This window comes from Lathamus discolor, chromosome 7 (genome assembly GCF_037157495.1).
Source record: "Lathamus discolor isolate bLatDis1 chromosome 7, bLatDis1.hap1, whole genome shotgun sequence".
In the NCBI taxonomy this organism is placed as follows: domain Eukaryota; kingdom Metazoa; phylum Chordata; class Aves; order Psittaciformes; family Psittacidae; genus Lathamus; species Lathamus discolor.
This window is the reverse complement of record NC_088890.1, coordinates 14,805,154-14,828,802: the sequence shown is the minus strand read 5'-3', so window position 1 is coordinate 14,828,802 and position 23,649 is coordinate 14,805,154. Positions and strand designations below refer to the sequence as shown.

The window sequence follows — 23,649 nt, the reverse complement described above, 5'->3', positions numbered from 1 at the left end:
GGGGCAGAATCTGATGCACAACAGGGACTTAGAAAAACACTCAGCACAGAAGAAACCAGACATTACCTGAAGAGAAAGATGACACCCGACTGCTAGGAGAGCATGGAACCTGCAGACCAGCAAAGCCCAAACTCCTCTGGGATCCTCTGTCAGACTCAAAGCCTGCCTGCAGGCTATGACCCTGCTCCTTTTGACTGGAGGCACGTTGGTACCAACCACGGAGATGCTCTGCTACTAAGGCCTTGTGAATGTTTTTGGTTATATGCTCCGTTTTAGCAACTTGCTTCTTTGGAAGCCTCAGGGTTGCATATGGGTTGTGCGGTACTCTGTCCACTTCATCCTCGTGGTAGGACCTGAATTCCCTGTAACGGTCATATCCGTAATGTGCCGATGAACGATAGGAAGGGTTGACACTGTACTGTCCCTCCGTGTCACTCTCATATACATATCCTCCATTGTAATAAACGTCAGATTCAGTGTATGGGGAGTATCCAGAAATATAGTAACTTGAGGAAGGCTGCTCCTGGCTTTTGTGGTAGACACCATTGCGGACCTCCTTATGGGCAAGATTTGGCATACTTCCTGAATTTGCAGCAGAAATGTTTTGTTTCTTTGACCGTCTTCGACCCCTGCTCCTGTTATCGAGTGTCTGAGTAGTGTAATAAGGTTTGGGAGTAGGTGTCACACAGTAATATTCTGCGCTCGACTGGCTAGTGTAGGATGAGCCATCATCAAGGACCTCTGTGCTGCTGCTTCGCTGGGACTTCGAGAGGGTGAAGGCTGCCTTTTCAGCAGGAGTCTCGGACAGCAGGTGGGTCTGGGATTCCAAACTTCCGCTGCGCTGCCGGCAGTGGCGTGGGGAAACATCTGGCCTGAAACAACACAGATGTCTGTTGGTTAAAGGTAATCACACATACACAGAGTTTCAGAGAGCACGCAAGTCAGGCGTGCTGCCTCCCCAGTCACAGCACAATACAAACCCAGTCTCATCTTTCTACATAGAGTATCTGCACTGCAAGAAATTCAGCTTGGCTGAATTGCAGATTTACTACAACAGTAGGAGATCTTGCATATGAAAGTCTCTCATGGTGAGCAAGGTTAATCTGTGACAGCGATACAGCAAAGCTCACAAACTCACGCTCTGCAGTGATTTACAGGAGGGCCCTCTCAGTTTTTAAGTAGGTAAAGTTTACACAAGTAACTGAGCTAGAAGCAGAACACTGGAAGATGGGCTTCCTGTGGCTCCATCTCTCATGGCTGCATTACGCCAGCCAAATAAACCATGAGCTCTTGATAACATTCTAAGATTTATAGCACCTCTCCTTCCCCAGCATGGATTCTCAGCTGTCTAATAATATGGGTGAGCTCACGTTGGGGCTCTCTTCTCATAGTAAGGGCACTAATTGGGACCTCTCTGCTTTATCTGGCCACTTTTTTAGGAGGCTTGTAGGAATGTAATTCACAACAGACAACTGTCAGCTCATGAGTAAGTTTTTGTGGGGAGCCCACTAGCTGACAGCACAATTTTATAAGCCTCACTGGCTTAGAAAATGAGGTTACAGTGGAAATGTAAAATAAATTCTGGCTATCTCGCAAGTGTTTTACAGAAACCTTTTGAACAAGCATCACTTATTAGAACTCCCTGTGGATGCCTATTTATAGGGAAGTGACCCTTCTCCTGTATTCTTTCATGATCAGATAGGCAGTATTTGTGAACCAGCTTCCATCTCACTCCTAATTTTGCAGACATCCATATGTATATGCTATTTGCCCAGGCAGGGTTTGTGCTCACATAAACACATCATAAAGCTGGTGCAGGACTGCGCCAGAAAATGTTGGCTGATATTAACCTTGTGCCTCCAATATCCAGAAAAGACATTCTGAGAGCCTGACCCTGCAGCAGGGAAAGCTGCATGGCAAAGGACCTTTTGCCCTCTTAACACCATTTGCTTTTATTCTTCTGCTTCCTAAGATGGACATTACACTTAGAACAAAACCCCCTTACTGTAAGTGGCTGCTACTGTAGGCATTGCGTGTGAGCACGGGGGTTGTAGGCATGCTTCTCCCGCCATGGGGCTGGGGTGGCCGGTCCAGAGTTCGGTAAGGGCTGCTGTGAGTTGAAAGCAGGTCCCTGTAATGAAGAGAACAATCCCAGTTAGGTTAAACACCATGCAAGTCACAGCACACAGACTACGTGCACCCTAAGTCTTGAAAAAACAAAGTGAAGGGCAGAAAAACGAGGGAAAGGCACAGATGCACATGCTTCTCCATAAAAACCCGGAATTGTTAAACAGGAAGAAAAATTCAACCCCTTCTGGTGCTTCAAGGGAGATCTCAGTATGACCGGTAGGACAAGCTGCTGCCAAAGGATAGTAGTACGGAATAGAAGAGGCAGAACAGCTAGAGAAGCAAAGGAATTGAGTTTTACAATGAAGCATGTCACAGCTAAATGGTTACATATGGCTATAATTCAACTTGTGAACTTCCCACGGAAGTATGCTCTGCTTATCTTGAGGGACAGACATGAAAAGTGCAAGGACATGATGCTGCCCAAAACTTCAACACATTTTTAAAGCATGCCTTCAACAGCCTGCCATGCAAGAGACAGTCTGAGAAATAGCAAGATCAGTGGGAATCCTTAGACTAAGAACAACTAGCACGGGTATGGTTTGGTGTTATCTGAAGCCATTAAGCTCAGCCCTCAAGAAAACTACAAGTCATTTAATACTGAAAATGAACCACAAAAATGGAGACTAATGGTGACAGTACTGATGGGCACAAACAATTCCTTAAGTACAGCACTTGCTATTGAATTTCTTACCTCAAATCTCTTCACAAAGATTATGCTACCCTACCGTTTCAGAGACCATCACAACTACTTATACACACTTTAGTTACTAAACAGGAAATGTAGCTCCCATCACCAAATCCTGTAATCACAGAGGAGTGTGGAAGCTCCACTGGAGTGCTCACAGTACCAGGAATGTGGCAGGGGTAAGACAGAGCTGACGCCAGCAAGGCAGAGAGCACAGCAGCCCTGAGACGTGCCCTACCTGGAGTGTCTGGCTTCCAAGAGCTGCTCGTTTATGGATGACTTTCTGAGGTGAATTCTCTCCACCCCCAGGGACTTCGGTGGAGGAAGCCTTGGAGAAAGCTGTGCCGAGCTGGGTCTCTGCGCTGCCACAGGAAGCGATTCACTGACTGTTGGAAAGGAATACGTATTCTGTTAAGCAAAATCCTTGATATTTTGCCCTATATGCAAACCTGTGGCCCCTAAGCAGAAACACTTTGCACTGCAGAGACAAGAGAAATAGTGACTTTAGAAAGGCTCCCCTCTCCTGCCTGCAACTGAGCTCTCCTCCACGTGGACAGGACACTGTGGAGGCTCATACAAATCTCAGCACCACCGACTCCTATGGAGATTACACCCAGCTTGGGGCTGTGCCAGATCACATATGGAACTTCCTTGGGAAAACACCTGTTTGGAGCCTTGAAATCCTTCCCAGAGCCAAGCAGGCAAACTCAGCCTCTGCAAAGGCCAGTTCCTCTCTCTTACCTTCCAGCTCTTTACGTGGAAATGACATTTGAAGAATTAGTTTTGAAATACAACCTGAAAGGGACTAACTTCAAAAGCGACTGAATGAGCAAAGAACTGACAGACACATTTGGCTGAAGGCAATTGGGAAGATGCTAGTCTGATCCTTGTTCTCACTTTGCTTATGGCATAATCCAGGTCCCATCAGAGCCAACAGGAAACTCCAACTAATACATATAAATGCAGGACGAGCATCACAGAGAACACGTTCACAAGCCAGAGCCCCGGCTCTGCTTCTGTACAAGCAGGAATCAGCTGTAACTCCATTTTTAAAGCACCAGATGGGTTGTACAAGTCTAAAACTGGGACAAACTGAGATCGGAATCAGGCCCTAACTGAAAAGTGAGTAATAATTTAGATAATGCTTGTCCCCAAATGATCATTATCCAGTTTAAGGGAGAGGCAAGCCAAGTCCTTTCCACCTTGTGGAACAGGGCGTGAATGTGTGTGTCTCTGGGTGTGTGTGTGAAATGAGTAAGCTGAGCAAACACTATACCCATGCAAGATGCAAGCTCACCAGGTAACAAACGTAAACAGATCATTAATATCAGTGACTGTTCTGCTTTTTGTTAAGTTTTATAGCAGCTGTGAGGACAGAAGGGCTGAGCAAATCCTCCCCGCTGCTCATCCACCTCTGGCCAGGTCCTAGGGATGAAGTGTTTGACGCACACGGTGGCCTCAGCTTGTAGGCTGGTCACATTAAAAAGTAACTGCCTTCTCTACAGATGACTCAGATCAGCTCACAGAGCAGAAACTTTCAATAACTAACCCATTATGAGGAAAGACATTCCTGGTTAAGCTCTCTTTTCCTTTGCTGTGAAGTATTTTGTCATTGAAAGCCACCAAAACAGCATACTGAAGGACATGAAGTCAAAGGAATGTCTCGGAATATAGGCAGAAAAGGATAAGCATCATACCATCATCATAGGTGGTGGTATCGGACAAGGAGCTGCTCTCAGATGGAATTATATCATCTGTGAAGGAAAACAAGCACTTTAAGCATAGGAGACCTGACATCAATTTCTAAGTACCCCATACAGTTCACTTACTACAGCTTCAGAGCCAGATGCTATTTACAATGCTGCAATCTCTATGCTTTAGCTCTTAACAGCCTGAAGACAGTCCTGCTTTGGAGTGTATCATGACACAGTTGTGTTCACTGCAGCTCAGCAAGCTGCCTATGTAATTATCAAGGAAGATCTTTCTTTTTCAGCTGCAGCAGAAATTGGGCCAAGATTACAAAGGTGCTTTCCACCCAACTTCCAACAGATCTCACAGGGTGTTTCTGTGCTCTGTTAGCAGTCAGGAGCCTACAGAGACATGCAGGTATCTTGGCTGCTAGCACCTAACCTCCTCCAAGTACACCTGAAATCCCACCAGGTATGTATGAAATGCCTTCCGAAATCTGGCATTCACTTCCGAATGTTTCACCAGCATACAAAGTCTGTCTCAACTGAATTAATACCAAACCAGAATGATCCCACTGATTTCTGCCAAGTTACTGCAAACTGAAGCAACACAGAGAGCAGTAACTGTTTTATGGACATTACACTTTTCTTCTGTTTCTTTTACACTCACTTATTCATAAAGCTGTACTGCACCAGCCTGGCCTCTCACCTTCGTACAACACACTACCACTTGCTCAGAAACAGCCTGTCTGTGCTCAGGTTTAGAACAGAGCAACAGACAAATTAGGCTGGTGATAAAAAGCAGCACTAGAGATAATTAACCCAGAGGAAAAAATCTGTTCATAGGCTGTTTCTGGCAAGACAGCGCTGGGTGGGGGGGTAAAGAGTCTACATGGACCTCCATGCATGAGGGAAAGGAAGCAAGAAATAAGACAGTAGCAGGCAGTTTGTGTATGACACTTGCTTCCTCCATCAGAGCACATGCAATGTGTGTTACTCTCCTGCTGTCATACTTTGCTGAGAGGAAAGGTCTGGTTACAAGAATCTGGTAAATAAAGCAGCTTTTCAACAGCAGCAAAACATCAGGGCTGGCCCCTGCCCTGAGGGGACTTGTCAGACCACCGAGGATGGGCTGCAGCTCTGCCTGCAATCTGACACCGGGAAAAAACCTTCAGGGGAGTTCATTCACATGAATTTGACCATGTGGTGATGAAATATGGAACTGGGCCCACTGCAAGGAGGTTAAAAAAGTCCAACAGCCTAAATCTACACTGGTGGATACACGTGGGGTCTGCAGTGCTGACATATGGGGCAGGTCTGAATTCAAATCCCAAAACTGAGCGATTACCTGCAAAAGGGCAATTTTACACCTCTGGACTACAGAGGAGGTAAAAGAGAGTGAAACACAGGAAGCAGGAGACAGTCCAGGATGTCCTTCACTTCCCATCGCTTGGGGGCTGGGATGAGAATGGCTATGGTTTGATTCAATAAATCCATGTTAGTATTTAACATGTTATTTCCAACGAGTCACTCCCCAGATTTACAGATGCAAGTGACTCATCACTGCTCAGCTTTCTGAAACTCTGAGCCCGAGAGTACCATCAGCAATGGTGAAAACTTTACACCTATAATCAATCATTAAAGCAGAGTTCTGCTTCAGGTAAACAGATACATACTTCAGTGCAAGAGTCAGGAACTGGAAGGGAATGCAGCTAACTTATGCTAAGTATTTGCTGTCTTGCAGTCCCTACGTGCAGGGAGACCTTCCAAGACAGGGAGTCTATTCCTTTCTGTCTGTGTCTCCCTTCTCAGACAGCAAACAAGGATGTCATGTTCCAGATGTTGCAAAATGATGGGCTAAATGTATAAGGACCAACTCCCAAGTTTCTTATTTGCACAACAGGACAAAAAGCTGCCTGCAACAAACAAGTGACTGAATGGATGCTGCCTTCAATAGCTTCCTGGTTTTTACTACACATCGCGTGTCCCCGGTAATACAGGATCTCCCACAATTAGTATCCAGATTGGTGAGCAAGAGACTGTAAAAACCAGATGTTTTCCCTCATCTCTGTCAATCAAGAACTAGCTGGGCCACATTAAATAGTGATCATTAACCTGTCAGAATAAGCACTTCGTGATGACAGATAGCCCAGTGCTGCTGTGGTTTTTGCTGGGTAAGAATCCAAACCAAGCTCTCAATGGGAATGGGACACAGCAAAGGTTTCTCCAACATAAACCTGGCAGTGCACAGGAGAAGGGTCTCCTCCAGGGAAAATACAAGTTGGCAAGAGGTCTCATCTCAATGGCCAGTAAGAGGGTATTCAACATAAACAGCAGAAAAATCTGGCATTTTCTTTCCTACTTAGTAATTCTCAGGAAAAACCCCACTAACCTCACAAAACAGCATTTCCTCTGGGACAAAGGGGGGGGGGAATCAATTAAACATTAACAATTACCCACATACATTCTCCACAGAGAGAGTAAAACATGTCCTAAACCTGTTAATCCCTACAGAAACTAGATGAGCCTGCAATACCTATGAGCTTTTACCACTCTCAAACTCCTTCAGTTTGAGATACTAGCAAGTTTTCCATGCTTTTATCCTGTGAAGTAGCAAGAATCTCACCTTCACACTTCAGAATAAAGGGGACAAAGGTATCTGCTTTCACTGTGCTCATCACTGGCAAACACATTTAGTCAAAAATCTGTTTGCCACTATTTGCGTTCATAAACTCTTGAACTTAATTTATCTCTTCCTGGAAATCAGTGATTTTTAATAGAGAAACAAAGCCTTTTGATCTTTATTTCCTCAACCCTATAGAAAAAACTCACATGGCCTATTTTTGCTAGAAGTGAAGCATTGCAGAAGGGAAAGGACAGGGACCTTGCATGTGGCAGCTTAGCCATACAACTGCACTCAACACACTTGAGTTCAGACACCACACCAGTTTCAGCTGAGATGCTCTTGCCAGAACCTTCTATGTACAGCACCTTCAGCCCATACCGGTACTGCAACGTGTCTGCACTTGTTCCTAGAACAGCAGCTTATCCTGCCCTTAACCTATAAGCAATGCACTTAGCATATCAGATGCAGTAATTGCTTCTCTTTTTTTCTTATTTAACTGCTTTGCAGAAGATAAAAACCATACACAGAAGATGTAAAAAGAACTTGTAAATGAGCCAACTACTAGTTTTTTAATCCTGTTTTCATCAGAATGTGGGGAATTCTCTTGTTTACCTGGTAGAGTAAGAGTTGACTTCTGGGTTGGTTTTTTGCCACACTTGATTCTGTATTCGTTTATGGAATTTTCTATCTCTTGCAGCTTTTTTACAGCATCAGTGTACTCCTGCTTTCTTTTCTTCTTCACATTCTTGCAGAGGTCTGGCTCACTGGCAAGTTTCTTTGCAGCTTCCACCAGCTTTTGCTGTATGATGAAATTGCTCTCCAAGTCCTGTAAAGCAGGGTCCTGCAAATTCGTGAGATGAGTTACTTGCTTGCGCTCTGGGCAGAAACTATCAACAAAGTTTACTGAACAGAAGATCTGCTTTTGTGATAATGAAGTGAAATCTTGAGCACAAAGCACAACAATACCAGTTTATACACAAGACAATCTCAGCATGCCAAATATTTAGACCGTTAGTGTAAGATTATGAGATCTCTTGAGAAAAGTCCAACGTTTCTCAAGCCTGGGTGACATAAACACCTAAAATTCAGGTTTCAACAGCTAAACCTTCTGCTTTGAGTCCAAGCCTGAAAATGTCTGTTCAAAATCTCTCTCTACTGGAAAAACGGGAATCGGTATCCCCATACCTATGTAACAGGGAGTTGGAGGCTTTAATTCATTGTTTGTAAACAACTTTGAGAAGCTCAAATGAAAGGCACTGTAAAAGTTCTAAGCCATACATCATTAAAGCTGGTCAGGGGGATTTTGCTTCAATAGCATTTAAGCAGTTCACATAAAATCTGTTTGCTGTGAGCCAGGGCAGCGAGTTTTTGGTGAAAGACAGATGCAAAGTGCACAACAGCTACTTACTACTTGGATGATACGGCTTGTTAACAAATCTCATGAGGAATAAGGGGTAATGGTATGTGTCTAGAAACTGCAAATATCTGAATTACCATATCTCCTGAGTCAGTCTCTGCCAGCAAAGTTCATATGAGCTTCTTGAGCAATACAGCGAGCTTTTATTTAGGTGGAACTTGCATTAAACCAGAGATAAATCTCCTCCTCCTGTCACCTGTCACACAACTATGCTCAGAACAGATGATTTTGCAAGGGGAAAGTGCACACCCCTGCCACATTCTGGGTTCAAGCGCAATCTCAACACGACACAAATCAATGCTCAAGAACAGCTCATAGCTGTAGGTTGCCAAATGGTATTACACACCTGCTCTTCACTAATTACCAGCAAAATGGCTATTAAAATTCAAGCAGCATGGCCAAATCAGGGGTTCTGGTCAGGGGACTTTAAGGCCTTTTAAAACAGCCAATTTCCTGGTCATTTCGAAGGCAGCATAGCTGAAATAAGGGTAGTACCCATCTACATTTCCCAGCCTATGCAAGCAGCTTGGCTTCCCAGCAGGGAAGAGCTGGATTATTTACAAGTGGCTTTGGCCACCGGTCTGGCCACCCCACCTCTGCTGAGAAAACAAACTGCAGTGCTCACCTCTTCACTTAGGAGCAGGTTGTCATCCAGCTTGAATGCTGTGCCAACACGTCTCCTGACCTGCGGAGGTTCCTCTCCAGCGCTCAGAGGATACTCCTTGGGCATCTTGCCTGTCAGTTCCTAGGGAATAGAAAAGGCTCCATATGAAGATCCAGAGGGAGAGAAGGGCTCTCACCCACCCTGGACCCAGCGTAAGGTACAGTTCTCACCGCCTCTCTCAGGCAGATTTTCTTCAGCTCCTCAACCTTCTGAAGCAGTTCTTCCTGAAGGAGTTTCTCTTTCTTCTTTAGTTCCGTGATTTTCTCCTTCTTTTGTTCCTCACTGACCTCTGAATCCTGAGAGCCTGAAAAATACACTCTTTGTATCAGAGGATTTGCAGGTAAAAGCCATTTTTTTTTCTGATCAAGTAAGCTGAGATCTCCCCAAAGCAGCCCAGCAAAACAACACGTTATTCAAAGCGCAATGTCCAGCTCCTGTGTAATCCAGCAAGCAGGCTTTTAGGACATCTGCACTTTTCCAAGCCCCCAGTATATAAGCTTGCATGGGAAGTCCCAAGTATACACCGAAAACCCACCACCCAAAACACAAATCATTGCATTAGTGGTATCTGCAATATACTTGGTATTTTGGCTTTGACTTTGCTATCGAGATAGGCGCTTAGGCTTCACCTGGAGGCACCTACATGCAGCAGGCAGGTTTTTACCGCCCCTCTTTTCCTCTCCTCCACAGTCAAGGGACAGATCTAAAGTCCACTCCAGAGCTGAGCTTTGTTTGGAAACATTTATCTTCTCCGCTCATTTGTGAGGAAGCTCAGGGCAAATTTCCCCTCAGACTTTGATCAGTCATTCAAGGCCTGACTGACTGGTAAATGGTATCGAATTATTCACAGACCAAGAGTATAGGGGTGCTTATCCAGCCAGCATAGTTTTATTTCCTTTTATTTAGTTACAGGGGAGAAACAGCAGATTGTAACACTGATGCCACCCTTTCAGATAGATAACTAATACATGCCTTCACATATGTCACCGTATTTATGGTCAGCTAGCCTCATTTTCCCTTTTAACATACCCAGTCCCCACTGTACTTCACTACCCTGCATTTACATGAAGTATTTACCTGATGAGATCAAACTGCCATTGCTGGCCATAATAAGCTGGTTCTTTGCCTCCAAAGTCACTAGCTTTGAAACTTTTGGTGTTCCCATGTCTGTCAGATCCATGGCAATGTCATCCAAACTTTTGGCTGAAGGAATTTTTGCCTGCAGGAGTTCGGGAACAAAAAAATCCAGCCTCAAGTTACCTTTAATGACCCCCAGAACATGAAGATGACGTTTCACACCTCGTCTGCCACAAAGTTAAGGGCTAAAGCAACAGCACCATGCAGGAAGGTTGTGGTGCACAGGGCTGCACTAGCATTCCTCTCCCCCTCTGACCCCAAAGCCTGAACCATCTCCCAGCCCAAAATCTCTTTGCACTGTGTTCAAAATGAACTCAAGACAGAGACAAAAGAAAAAGCAGATTAAACACTGAGATGTGGGAATTCCCTCTTCTGTGATTACACTGCCATAGCCCTTAATTGCAGGCAGGCTAAAATGGATCAAATAACAATAGTGTCTCTAATAGCCTGCTCAAAAAGCCGACAAAAAAAAAAGTGCAGTTTTTCTCTGCAAAGTAGTTCATCCGTGGAAGAACACACACCAGAGGATACACAGGAAAGGTGTTGAAACTTATGCCACAGCAAAATGCCTTGCAACTTACTTTGCTTTGCTTTCTGTCCAAGTAAAACTGGTGTTGACTGATAGCCATCACCCAGATGGACTTGATCAGGGATGTGTTCGCATACCAGGTCTGCACTACAAGTCCGCTCTGACCAAAGGTCCTTCTTGACACTGAAATTCTGAGAGGGTGAAAAGAAATGCAATTTCAGGTTAGGTCTTTGAGGTTTAAAGTCCCAAGTGCCTCTGTTTTAACCAGGCAAGGCTGAGCCTTTATTTTAGAGGTATGAAAACTCAGATCTCCTTCCCAAACACCACCCAGTGCTGCTGCAAAGGCTCTTTCTTCTTGGGAAGGACCTTGTGGGGAAGACACAGGAAAGCAACCTGTGGGTGCGCTCCCACTCTAACCAGCAGTGCTCCTGTGGGGCTCTGAAGGCTCATGCTTAGAGGAGGGAGCCGTGCTACCAAAGTGGAGAGGAGAAGGTGAGCACGAAAGTCATGTCTGGGTCCTGTGTGCTGTGTTCCCAGGTCTCCTGCTGCACAGGCACACTACAGCAGCCTCTTGGGGAAGGATGCTGTAAAGTGAGCAATGACAAGTAGCCCTCCCTCTGCTTCAAGAACCCCCTCAGTGGACATCACAGGCAAGCTGAGTGAACACCCAGAGCTGTAACACATCAGCAGTCACTCCAGGTTGCTCACTGTGACTGTGACCTTCCACGCAAGCACTAAGCACTACCTGTCCATCACCACAGCCCAGATCCAGCCCCAGCCTGCCTGCCAAGCACAGGATCAGGTTCAGTGTCGCAATGTCCAGAGGAAACTCAGGTCTGTGTTGGATTTCAGAGGCACCTCCCAGCCCATCCGCTAACATGAGATGACAAATCCCCGGTTTGGGTAAAGACTCATCCCACCGCTCCCTCTGCTTCCTCCAGCCTTACCTGTGGGGATCGTGTACTTCCACAGCAAATTTCTTCTCACGGAAATAGAGGTTTTCCAGCTGCTTCCATTGAAAAAGCTAGGAGAATTGGGAGAGAGATGCAGAACGCTGTCACTACAAGAATCACCAACCTTCTCCCTTCAAGAACATGCAATTTCAGCCAATTACAATACCCACGTATCTTCGTCTATGGCATGGACTCGGCAACAACAAGAAGACTAACATCCATTAAAATAAGCACATATACATAAATACACAGGATGCCCCTTGAGTAAATTCACACTTTTACAGACAATGCACTGCAGACTGACGATTTTGCCCATGACATCTGCTTCCGTCAATAGCACACTAAACTTCACTGCTAGCAGCTCACAGAGATCTTGGGAGGACACCTAAAGTCTTTTTCTCTCCAACCAAATGCAAAAATCTCTATACAAAGTAACTGCATACATGCCTATCTCTCCCCTCAGTCACAACATCCCCAGGGAACAGCAACAACTCAGGGATAACCAAAACCTTTCTCTTGTGAAGACACCAGGTGAGAAATTCAGCATGATGCTTTGGAGCAGGGGTACAACACATACAGAGACAGAGCAGCTACGGGAGGCAGCCACCCCCAACGCGTACTTATGGAAGGAAACCGCAGATTTCCTGCAAAGTGCCAGCTGGGAGAAGAGATCAAAGTCAACCAGGGCTTGGCAGCTGCACCCGTGGGATCAGGATTGCATAGGAATCTGCTCCCTCTGTGCACCGGCATTAGCCACCCTCTCGGGTTGATCCATCAGGGGCTGCACATTCCCAGCATGGCTTTGGCAGAGCTGCTCCCGGCCCCTTGGCACAGGTTTCTGCAGCAGCAGCATCTCCTGTCCCCTCCCCAGCAGTAACAGGGTACACGGGTGCACATCGAGACCTGTCTGGGTGTCCCCGAGGATGTCACCTGAAGATGACGGGGGGGCACAAGTGCAGCAGCACAAGCTGTAGTTCACAGCTGGCTGCTCTCCAGAGCTACAGCCCACACGGAGGTACCTGAGGTACTTCCACCCAGGCTGGGCAGGCAGGGCCAGCGTGACGTGGGACAGCTCAGCTTGCAACATCACTGATGCATCAAGGCACCCGGGCCGTCACAGCGACAGCCTTCAGGGGTGCAGCCACCGCACCACAAATCCCAGGACACGCGACATTCCCTCCACCAAAACCCGACACGGCGTGCTCTGATTATGGAAGACCTTCAAGTTGTGTAAAATATCACCTATGACACCGTGCTGCATTTGAAATAATTAATACAGGTTGTAAATTCAACATAACCCAGTGTATGTGTTTGCGGGGAAACCTGCCTCTTCCAGTGGCCTTTCCCTGTGTTTAGTTAAAGCTTTCCTTTCTAGTACTACCATTAATCATTAGATCCTGCTAAATGAAAAATGCAGCAATGGGAAATGACATTTACTTCAACTAATAAGTCATCTTCTTGAAGATCATGGACTCTGCTGCTTAAGTACATTTACTTTTGTATCGAAGGCACCCTGCCCAATCACGCTGCTTTCAGAAGCAGATCTCTTTGCAACTTGGCATTAAACTTTTCAATAAATACTTTAAATAAAAAAATTAAAACTTTAAATAATGCTTTCAAAGTAAATCACAAAGCAAGCAGCTCACGGTGTCTGTCCGGACACTGAGCAATAGCACCCATGGGTGCTCCAGCACACGGGGACCCCCGACACGACCCCATCAGCTCATCCTCCCCGCACAACCCATCCCCGCACTCACCTCCCCACATCAGCAGCCCCTTTGGGAAGCATCAGTGCCGACACGAGCAGAGCGGAGCGGAGCAGGAGGCGGCCGCCGCGCCATCCCTCCCGGCCGGCGGACACGGCCGTGCCGGTGCCGCTCCGGCTTCACCTCCCACTGCTGACACACGCCTGACATCACCGCCTCCCCCGGCGGCGGCGCCTCCCGACCCGCCCTGTCCCCGGGATAAAGGGAGCACTCAACCGCGGGGACAACACGAGGGGTTGTACCGAGGGGCTGCACCCCTCCAGCACGCCCTGCGGCCCTGCGGGGTGCTGAGGTGGGAGCCAGCATGGCGAGGGGGCTGCACAGGGTGGTCAGCCCCCGAGTCCTCACCCTGCCTGCGGTGACTCACGCCGAGAGGCAACAGGTCCGACCAGAAGCATCGTGCGTGTTCCCACTCCCACGCTCGTAAAAGCGATGGGCGTGCTTCAAGCATGACCTCTGTAAAAGGAACTGCCTCGCTGCCTCTTATCGGGTTGCGGGTGATGACTGCCCCCATCCCCTGTATCACTTCCTCTGGGTTTTTCCCCTCCGGACGCGCTTGGCATTCCCGAGGGCTTCGGGAGAAGGGGTCACCTGTCTTAAGCGCAGTGGGGTGAAGAGGGTCACATCTGGCACGGAATAAAACACAGCTCCCCCACCACCTTAAGCAGCCTTCTGCACAGGCTGAGAGATACACCAGCACTCCTGCCATGAGGAGCTGCCTGTGCAAACTCAACACCAGCCCCGGGTGAGACGCACCCCTGATCGTCCTTGGTGCTGAGAAGGGAAAACTAATCCCCTTTGCATTTGTAAGAAAAACCTGCATGGAATTGCCTCAGGATGTGGGTAGAGCTTTGCCCCATTTCCTCCCCACCCTGTGAGATCCATCCCAGGCCAAGAAGGAGCTGACAGGCACCCCAAGCATTTGCAAGCAGGTACGTTCAACACAAAGACATGTAGGACAGCGGTAACTCCAGCTCCCCTCCCTGCTGCTCTGAGGCAGGAGAGATGGGGAAGTGGTGTTTGAAATTCTACACAGAAGGCACATTCTCTTCTTACGGACTTAAAAGTGCCCCATCCTTAAGCTATCCCACTTCAGAACAATTCCTTAGCAATCATCTCCTCTAACAAACCCTCCCGCAGTCGGGTCCTTAAAACAAAAGGCCAATGGACTAGTAATATTTATGTAACTGCACTTCAAAATAATGATGAATTAATGTATTAATGAGTTTCGGCCTAACATGTCTGTGGATTCATGGAGACAAAAAGAAGGCCTCAATACAAACACGGGCAAAAGAGAGAGAGCAATAAAGAATAAAGCAGAATAAGCCAAATGAAATTCTATAAACACCCTCCAATAAAATTCTTCTAAATTGCGGTCAAAAGGCAATACTCAAACTGTCACTGCACTAGCGTTTTCCTGCTCCCTTCAAATACTCCTTAACCCTTCAGATACTCCTTAAGACATGTTTCTAAATCATTCCTAATTTCAATCTTACCTAAACTACGTGCATATTAAAAAGACAATAGAGTCGTAAAAAAAATCAAGTCTGAAGCTGGTTTTTGAGGTTGGAAGAACAATTAGGAATAATTGCAATGTTTTTGTGGAAGTTTTGCAATGTACATTCTCCTTAACCAGATGATTAGGTCCACCTGAGCTAATGAATGTTTTCTTAATAGCCTTCCCATCCAGTTAGATTGCCGGATCTTGAAAGGCTCCTGAAGACTCCCACTGAGCATAGCCTGGGCTGCGCATCCGACTCTACAGGCAGAGTTTGGCCTGGCCAAGGTTTGATTTCTGTGTCATTCTGGACAAGGCAGAGGAGGTGCAAAACTCTCTGATCACACCTCATGGAGCTTTAAGATTCCTCTATTTCAACTGTGATCCTCCCAAGATACTACAGAACACTGAGAAAAAAGGTATCACCCTCCTAACCCTCTTTCCCATGCAAAAAGAGCCGTAATTGTAGTCTAACGAGACACAAAGCAGACACAGACAGCTTAAGCAGTGAGACATCTTAATAAAAGAAGCAGCTGGGTTTTTACCTGGCTGATCTTGCATCCAGTTTTGAATAAAAGGCAAGTTTGTCTGGGCCTGACAGCAGGAAAACGGCCCTGTCAGTACTAAATAAAGGCAGGAGCTGGCAGAGCCCCTCCCTTGGGAGGCACGTAAGAGGGCTGCTCAGGGGCTCTCTGCTTAATATTCCTATCAGCATGGTGCATTTTGTTTGAAAAACATATATTTTCTTTTCAAGGGGGTGAAAATCCCCTTAAAAATCCCCTTACAAGCTGGCTGCAGGGGCTGTGTGTCCAAGCACCGCTGTAGTACCAGCCTCGGGCACCACACGTGCCAGGGCTGTACCTGGGATGTTTCCAAGGTTGATGGCAAACTCTGACCCAAGAGCTAAATTACCCAGATCTCTGCATTTCCACCCACCGGGTGAGACTGGTGTGGAAGCACAAACCATGCTGCAGCGTTCACAGCCTTTCCCTCGGGAAGCACATTCAAAGCACCTCGTGGTACGTGCGGTGCCTGTAAGGAGGTTTGCCAACCAGCACCCCAGGAGCAGGCTGGGAACAGCAATCTCCAGACAAATCTGGCAATTCAGACCAAGGAAACATAAAAGATTCCTGCCCACAGGAATGCACCCCACCCCAACAAAGGAAATTACCACCCTGGCGGCAACACTGGGAGAAGGGCTGTGTTTCAGCCCCTCCGCTACAGTGTGCAGTCTGGCATACTACCTTCAACTGAAATACTATCCTATTATTATCATTATTAGTATTAATTTTTATTCTTTTTCTTGGTTTTTTTAATTGCTATGCCTGCCCATGGAGGGAAGCACTGGAGATGGCAGAAGAGCCAAACTGCCCCACCTGCAGCAACTTCTAAGAGAAGGAGGCAGACAGCTCCTACCTGTGCCAGCATAAACTGGCACAGCTTACCCAGAGGCATCCTTCATCTCTTGCATATTAAGCCAGTCCTCTAAAGAAAACTCTTCAATCACATTTTTTCCTAATTGATTATGCCTGGTTCTCACTAGCATTGGCATTAATGAGAGACCTTTCAGCACCAAACTGCCTCAAAACATGCGTGTTTTGGGGCAGGTGACACTCAATTTTCCACATATCTCGAAGGAACTGAATTTCAGAGCAGTCTTGTAACAGCTCTGTGTTTATTTTAAGTAATTATGCAAGCTTAGTATCTTACATCTAAATCAATGCCTTCCACTTGGTGAGAAATAAACACTGTAAAAGAAAACTCTGCCTAATGAGATCCACCTGCTGAGAAGCCTGTACAAATACTGTTGTGTTCTGAACCATTCGGCAAAGCAGGACAGCAAATTTACATTAAGCAAATATTCTCCAAGGGAAAACTTTCAGCATCAGCTCTTCATATATGTAGAATTCAAAGGAAAATGTCGTAATACCTCCTCCAAGCTTAGGAGTGATGTATCCCAACAAAGACGAAGTCAGGCAAAAATACTAGGAGGCTTGTGTGAATGAACAAGGAGGGCCTGGACAAATTCAGCCACAGAACGGAAGCCTACCAAGTGTGGAAACATGGATGTGTTGCCTGGAAGGAACACACAGAAATTGTCTGAGCAGCCAGGGATCAGGTCAGGAACGCTAAAGCCCCAGTGGAATTAAATCTGGCTGAGGACATCAAGGGCAACAGAAAAAGCTGCTAGATGTACCTTGCTGATAAAAGGAAGACTAGAGAAAATGTGGGCTATCTCCATAAGGAAACAGGAGACCTGTTCACCTGGGGCATGGAACCTGAAGGTGTATGGGATGAGATGCATCCGCAGTTCCAAGGAACTAGTGGAAGAAGTGGATAAGACACTATCCATCATATTTGAGAAGTCGTGGCAGTCCAGTGAAGTTCCCACTGACAGGAAAAGGGGAAACACAAGCCTCATTTTTAAAAAGGGAAAATAAATGAGACTCGGCAAACTACAGACTGGTCAGTCTCACGTTGGTGCCTGGCAAGAGCATGGAGCAGATTCTCCCTGAAACTATACTAAGGCACACTGAAAATAAGGAGGTGACTGGTGACAGCCAACAGGGCTTCACTAAGGGCAAATTGTGCCTGACAAATACAGTGGCCTTTCACAATGGGGTTACAGCGTTGGTGGGTAAGAGAAAAGCAACTGATGCCATCTGCCTGGACTAATGCAAAGCATTAGACACTGTCCTGCATGACATCCTTGTCCCTGTACTGGAGAGACATCAATTTAATAGATGAACCGCTTGGTGGATAAGGAACAACCTGGATGGTTGCTCTCCTCAGAGCCTTCTTTTGTCCAGGAAGCACCTGGAGGTGTTCATCTCCTATGAAGACAGGCTGAGAGAGCTGGGCTTGTTTAGCTTGTTGAGAGAAGGGTCTGGGGAGACCTTAGAGCAGCTTTTCAGTACCTAAAGTGGGCCAGCAAGAAAGCTTTTACAAAGGCATGTAGAGATAGGCAAGGAGGAATGACTTTAAACTGAAAGAGGTAGATTCAGATAAGATACCAGGAAGAAGCTCTTCCCTGTGAGGGTGCTGAGGCGCTGGCACAGGCTGCCCAGAGAAGCTGTGGCTGCCCCATCCCTGGCAGTGTTCAAGGCCAAGTTGGACACAGGGACTTGGAGCAACCTGCTCTGGTGGAAGGTGTCCCTGCCCGTGGCAGGGGGCTGGAAATAGATGACCTTTAAGGTCTGTTTCAACCCAAAACATTCTATGATAAATATTACCCATTTTAAAACTAGTGTACTCTAACAAAAACACTTCTGAGAACATAATGTATTCAAGACAACCAGCAGCAGAACTGAACTCTTTGTAAATCTGAAACAATACCATAGCAAGATAAGTCCTTCTCTTCAGATAGTATAGCTCATTTATTACCAGGGAGTAGCCCACAGAAACACAATGAAGTGGGAGAACAAGTCCAAAAGCCAGCAAGCGGCCTTCTCAAATTCCCATCCCTCAGAGGATCACCACATGGTGACTGAATGCAGAATAAACTCAATTCATACCCTAATACACGCTCCATAAACAAGACGGTGCACTGTTTATCTCACCCGTGAGAGGGATAGCGACAGAGATACAAGGGAGATCCATTCTGTTTTGAAACAACAAATGAAGTCCTGGGACCTGTTTTATGCCTTTCCTAATTGATTCAGGGGAGAGTGGGGACAGGATCTTGGCATACCACCCCATAGCAAGCAGGAGGCATTTCTTCAAGCAAAAGGCATCTCTTGGTGTTAACTGCACCTGAAGGGAGAATGTTTACAAAGCAGAAGGACTGCAGGGTTAATCCCAGCTGAAATCTGAACAAGGCTTGCCAAACCCAGTCTTTCTTATGCCCTATGAGGATTATAATTAGCTGTGCTCAGTGTAACCTCCAGCCAGTGCACAGTCACTGCTTTTATCTACATAAAAAAAGACAAATTTCATAAATAACACAAAAAATAATTCTTCATTTTCAGTCTATTCCAGAGGTGGAGCACAATGCTTCCCTTTGTGCCTATCAGCTCAAAGTCTCAGGTGAGGAGTACACCAAGGGCTTGCTTTGCTAGAAACCACTTCCAAAGCAATACAAGCTTTCAGGAGTGACTTAACTCCTCCAAACCATCTTGGGTCAACCAGCAAAATATTAATAGCCAGACTCAGACCTCCCCAGACAGCTTTGCATGGACAGACAGCCATGGCAGGTTCTCCTGGTCCAGCCCTGAGTTAACACACTGTCCTCTTCTCCTCATGGATGACTGACAGTACATGCGCAAGCATTGGCAAGGCTGGGCAATACCGATCTGGAGATTGCTTCATCCAGGTCTGCCCTGCAAGTTGTTTCCTGTGAAGAGTTCTCAGCCTTGGACTTCACACAACACTGTTGATCCAATAACAAGATCTTGGGATAACCACTGCGCTCCAAGGCTCATCTTTAGGTCTCGTTGCCTAAAGACCTACTTGGATAAAGCCGAAAGATTTCACTTTTTTGTGGAGGATGGTTTTATTTGTTGGGATTTAGCTGACACTGCATTAATGAGTGCAGCTAATTTTATATATACTTTTTATTATTGTTTTAAATCTTATTCTGAATATGGACTTGGCTCTTACCAAATGCCTGTGATGAATACATTAAGCAAAAGTAGCCATTAGCACTACAGAAAATACATGGGGAACACAATAAACCTCCCTGGTGTGAACTCAGCTGAAGCACAGGCACCGATTCCTGTTCAAAGCCTCCCACCTGAACCTCAGCAGCTTTCACACTGCAGCCGGTATCAGAGAGGTTTGCACACCCAGAGATCACTTGTATCTTTAAAATTAGGCAAGACCAGCTTAGCCTCCCTTAGACTTGGACTCAGCCTTTCCCTTTCATCGAGTTAATCAGCTTGTATATTTAAACATCACTAACTGAAAAAGTGCACAATAAGGATGCTCTTTCCCAGATGGCTAGGGATAAACACAACAGCACTTTTGATCCACAGTATAAACACCAGGATAACACCAGCACATGGCAGTTATGAGTTTGGCTCCATCCTGCAAAGCAAAGCAAGAAAATTCTGCTAAATCCAGCAGAACTGGCATCTCTGCTCCAAGAGACAGGCATAGTTTGACATGCCTACTCCTCTCTTGCCTGCTGCTTCGGAAAGGACTGTGCTTGCTAAACTCCTTAAGAGATTCAGGCAAGCTATACAGACTCTTCTCTCTCTGAAATGTGTTCTGATACAAAGCAACAATACTGGCTAAAGGAAACTTCTGTGTGCTGCATCACTGAAATAAATAGCAGCATCCAACGTTTTAACTCCAAAACCAAGTCTAGATGTGGGTGTCTCTCTACACCCAGCATCTGCTTTTCCTCTGAAGGTGATCTAATTCCCATTACTTCCATGGAACATGTCAGAAGTGCATTTTGTATTTCAAACCCTGAAACACATCTTTTATATAAGGAAACTGTCTGCATATTTAGCCATACATTAAAAGTTGTCATGACTCAGGACAACCTGTGGGCTTAAGTAATTTCTGTTCCCTTCTGTTGACACCAGACATGAACCCATAAGGATACTACAGCCATATCCAGCCCCACTTTTTCAATCACCTTATTGGGATTAAACCTTCTCTTTGCATTCAGGCTCCTCTCTTCCACCTTTCCTTTTAATCACTATTCCCTGTTGTATAACTACAGTAGACAACTGTTGTAATTTCCATTGTAACACTTCCACTGCAGAGGTGACCTTTGGCTTTTATTTTTTCTTAAACACAGCCCAATTCAAAGGCAACGCCTTGTCACTAACTGTACAGGGTGTGATTTGGCATCTGGGCCCTGCTGACCTTAAAAACTTCTCAATCTGCCTGGTTGATGTTGTAAACTGAAATCCCACAAGCACAAAACCTGCTTGGCAAAGCAATGCTTCTAGTCAGGCAGGATGCACTTTCTTGGACAGCACTGATGGTCACAGCTGGGCAGCTTGGCTAGAGAACGATTATGTGTTTGACCTGACCAGAAAATCTTGTAGATGTTGCCTAGAAGCAGTGCTGAAGAGCAAGAGTACCTCCTTGATGCCTTCATTTGACAATCAATGGCTGCATTAACATTGACTTGATTTTCTAGGGTTTCCCTTTTGTCATGTGGAACAGGTGTGGTAAAACAGGCTTGGGATGAAACTTTGTGCTTTACTAAACAAAGTAAGGACATATGAGTTCAACCTTGGACACATAGGTATATAAATATACCATAAGAAGCCAAGTCATAGCCTGCTCTGGAAAAAAAGAAGACCAAGCTGGAAGCTTGAAGGGGAATTATGCTGAAGAAGGACGTTTTGTTAAGCTGTGTGTTTTGGCACAAACACGCTAAACAATATAATCTTGCAAAGGTAAAATTCCCTGGCAGGAAGCACACACTTCATGTGAACTCCTGCCCAGATCGTTCCTGGAGAAGAACAACAGCAAAACCCCAGGTCTTCATCTCCTCACACCTCAGATGTTTCAATGAAGACATGACCAGAAAGAAACCGCCCAGACCAACAGCGTGGCTCCCACACGTGCAGTCCTGGTTCTTTCTCAGAGCCAAGTGGGTTAAACAGCCCTTCAAAGACTTTTAGGGCTCAGCCCTGTCACAAGGAGATGAACGCAGCTACAGGACTGGGCAAGCTCCCAACACATCGTGTGCTTGAGCTGCATGATGGGTTTCCAAGGCTAGCAGCAGGAGCCTGCTAGGGCTTGCTGATGGGGGCTTTGAGGGAGCCAGCAGTGCAATGCAGGACCCTCTGCCCTGTTTAAACAACAAAGGAGGCTGCTGGCAGAGCTCACTCTGAAGGAGAGCAAGGGGGTGGAAAGAGAAGAGCAACCTCCAGTATTTGGCGTTTACTCTCAATCCCCCTTACAATTCATTGCATCATGGAAACATACAGTTGCCTAAGCAGGCCTGCAGTTTCCAGCAGTTCCCCTTATATTTCACAGATATCAGTGGAGCCTTTTCTCACTTCACACACAAAAAACACCTATGAAAGCCAAGTGAAAACACTGCTTGAGTACAAGACCTCTAGGTTTGGATTTGCAGAAACCCAGTTGCTTCATACTTTGACAGTTATCTCTGCAGGCTGCCAAAATTCCTGTCCAGACTTTCTTGAGACAAACTCAAGACAAAACATAAGCCAAAGCTCCCAAAGGGAGTTTTCACTATCTGTGTGAGGGGACTGCTACTGCCTCAGTGCCAGCGGAATCCTCCTTTGGCCTCCAAGCCTTGGTCATTTACTCTGACATGTAACACCACCCCACCTACCCCTCAAAACATAAATCAGACGAAAAGAACTTACTTTTCTAGGTTTAACTCTGTCTTGTAAGTCGTACTGGCCTATTCCTTTGTAACTTATTCCAAGCCACCACGGGATTCCTTGTTTATCCTGAAAAATGGACATCTACGTGAACCAAGAGCTACTTAAGAATTACACAATACAGGACTCCAGCCCATTTCTTTCTGTGACAAGTACAAGTAGGTACGGGACACAGATTGTTTTGCAAACAAATTTATGTGGAGCAGATTGCTGGAGTGAATGTGGAAACTTTCTCCCCCTGCCTTCTGAGGCAGAGGTAAGAAACTGGGTGGTGGTTGTGCACAGTGGACAAAGGAAAAGCTACAGTGCTGCTGAAACGTCATGGTGTCACTCGTTGCAGGAGTGGCTGTGAGGGGGAAAGGATATGGGATAGAAAAAAACTGTGGCCAAAGACCGCATCCACTAAATTCAGGCACGGACAGCCACAAGAGAAGAGAACAGCACAAAAACATCAGCTTCTTGGGTACCCCAGTCATGGCCATGACTCAAAGAAAGGAGACATCATCTCTGCTGAACTCTTCTGCACAAAGCGCTTTGGCCCAGGCTCTGCTCTACAAAGGGGAATAAACAGTGTGTTTCCATCAGCCTCCAAAGGTATTTCTCAGCATTTCTCCACTAGTTACCTGCCGTTAGAAGCAGTCTTTTCTACAATGTGTTTTCTTCCTAATCTTGATTAGAAATGTCTCTGGGGAAACTATTAACTGCTTTGGATCTAGAAGTGTTACCCAGTTTAATTAAGATAAGAATTTAGCTCCTGATAGGATTAGGAAAGGCTTTACAAAGATTCCTTTCCATCTTCTGTAGCACATAATACTTTGCTGCTCTCTGGAAACAATTCTTTAATGAAGGGGGAAAAATTACAGAGGTTGAAAAATGCAGAGTTTAATACTGACAGAAGGGTACTGAATCATCAAACTATTCCTATAGGAATGTAATCCCAGGCAATAAGCTGAGCAATCACACTATCTATGGACATTTACTAACCTTTACTCCATAGTAATGAACTCCATATGTTGGCAAAGCTTCCACAACTTTCATGTACCTGTAGACAGATTTATAGTGTATCAGATCATTTTCTCTGGAGGGAACAATATCTATTAACATTTCTTTTTTCACACATACATTCAGGACATGTCATTTACCATTTATCATATTTTGAAGATCTTAATAATTGAAGGCCCATGTTTTCAGAGAAAAACTTAGCATCCTGGCTTGAGGAAAGATGTGATATTTTGGC

General features: G+C 45.8%; 1 protein-coding gene across 4 annotated transcripts in view; it reads right to left on the bottom strand.

Moving 5' to 3' along the window:
• FRMD4B (FERM domain containing 4B) overlaps positions 1-23,649 on the bottom strand; it is a 141,010-nt gene that overhangs the window by 3,846 nt on the left and 113,515 nt on the right. For all 4 annotated transcript variants that reach the window (XM_065687237.1, XM_065687239.1, XM_065687238.1 and 1 more), the window contains 12 exons: positions 23,397-23,454; positions 22,395-22,481; positions 11,824-11,900; positions 10,929-11,067; positions 10,288-10,429; positions 9,381-9,514; positions 9,172-9,291; positions 7,742-7,970; positions 4,513-4,569; positions 3,054-3,201; positions 2,006-2,131; positions 67-872 (listed from right to left, as the gene is read on the bottom strand). In XM_065687237.1, coding sequence (XP_065543309.1) covers positions 67-872; positions 2,006-2,131; positions 3,054-3,201; positions 4,513-4,569; positions 7,742-7,970; positions 9,172-9,291; positions 9,381-9,514; positions 10,288-10,429; positions 10,929-11,067; positions 11,824-11,900; positions 22,395-22,481; positions 23,397-23,454 — 2,123 coding nt within the window. The remainder of the gene's footprint in view (positions 1-66; positions 873-2,005; positions 2,132-3,053; positions 3,202-4,512; positions 4,570-7,741; positions 7,971-9,171; positions 9,292-9,380; positions 9,515-10,287; positions 10,430-10,928; positions 11,068-11,823; positions 11,901-22,394; positions 22,482-23,396; positions 23,455-23,649) is intronic.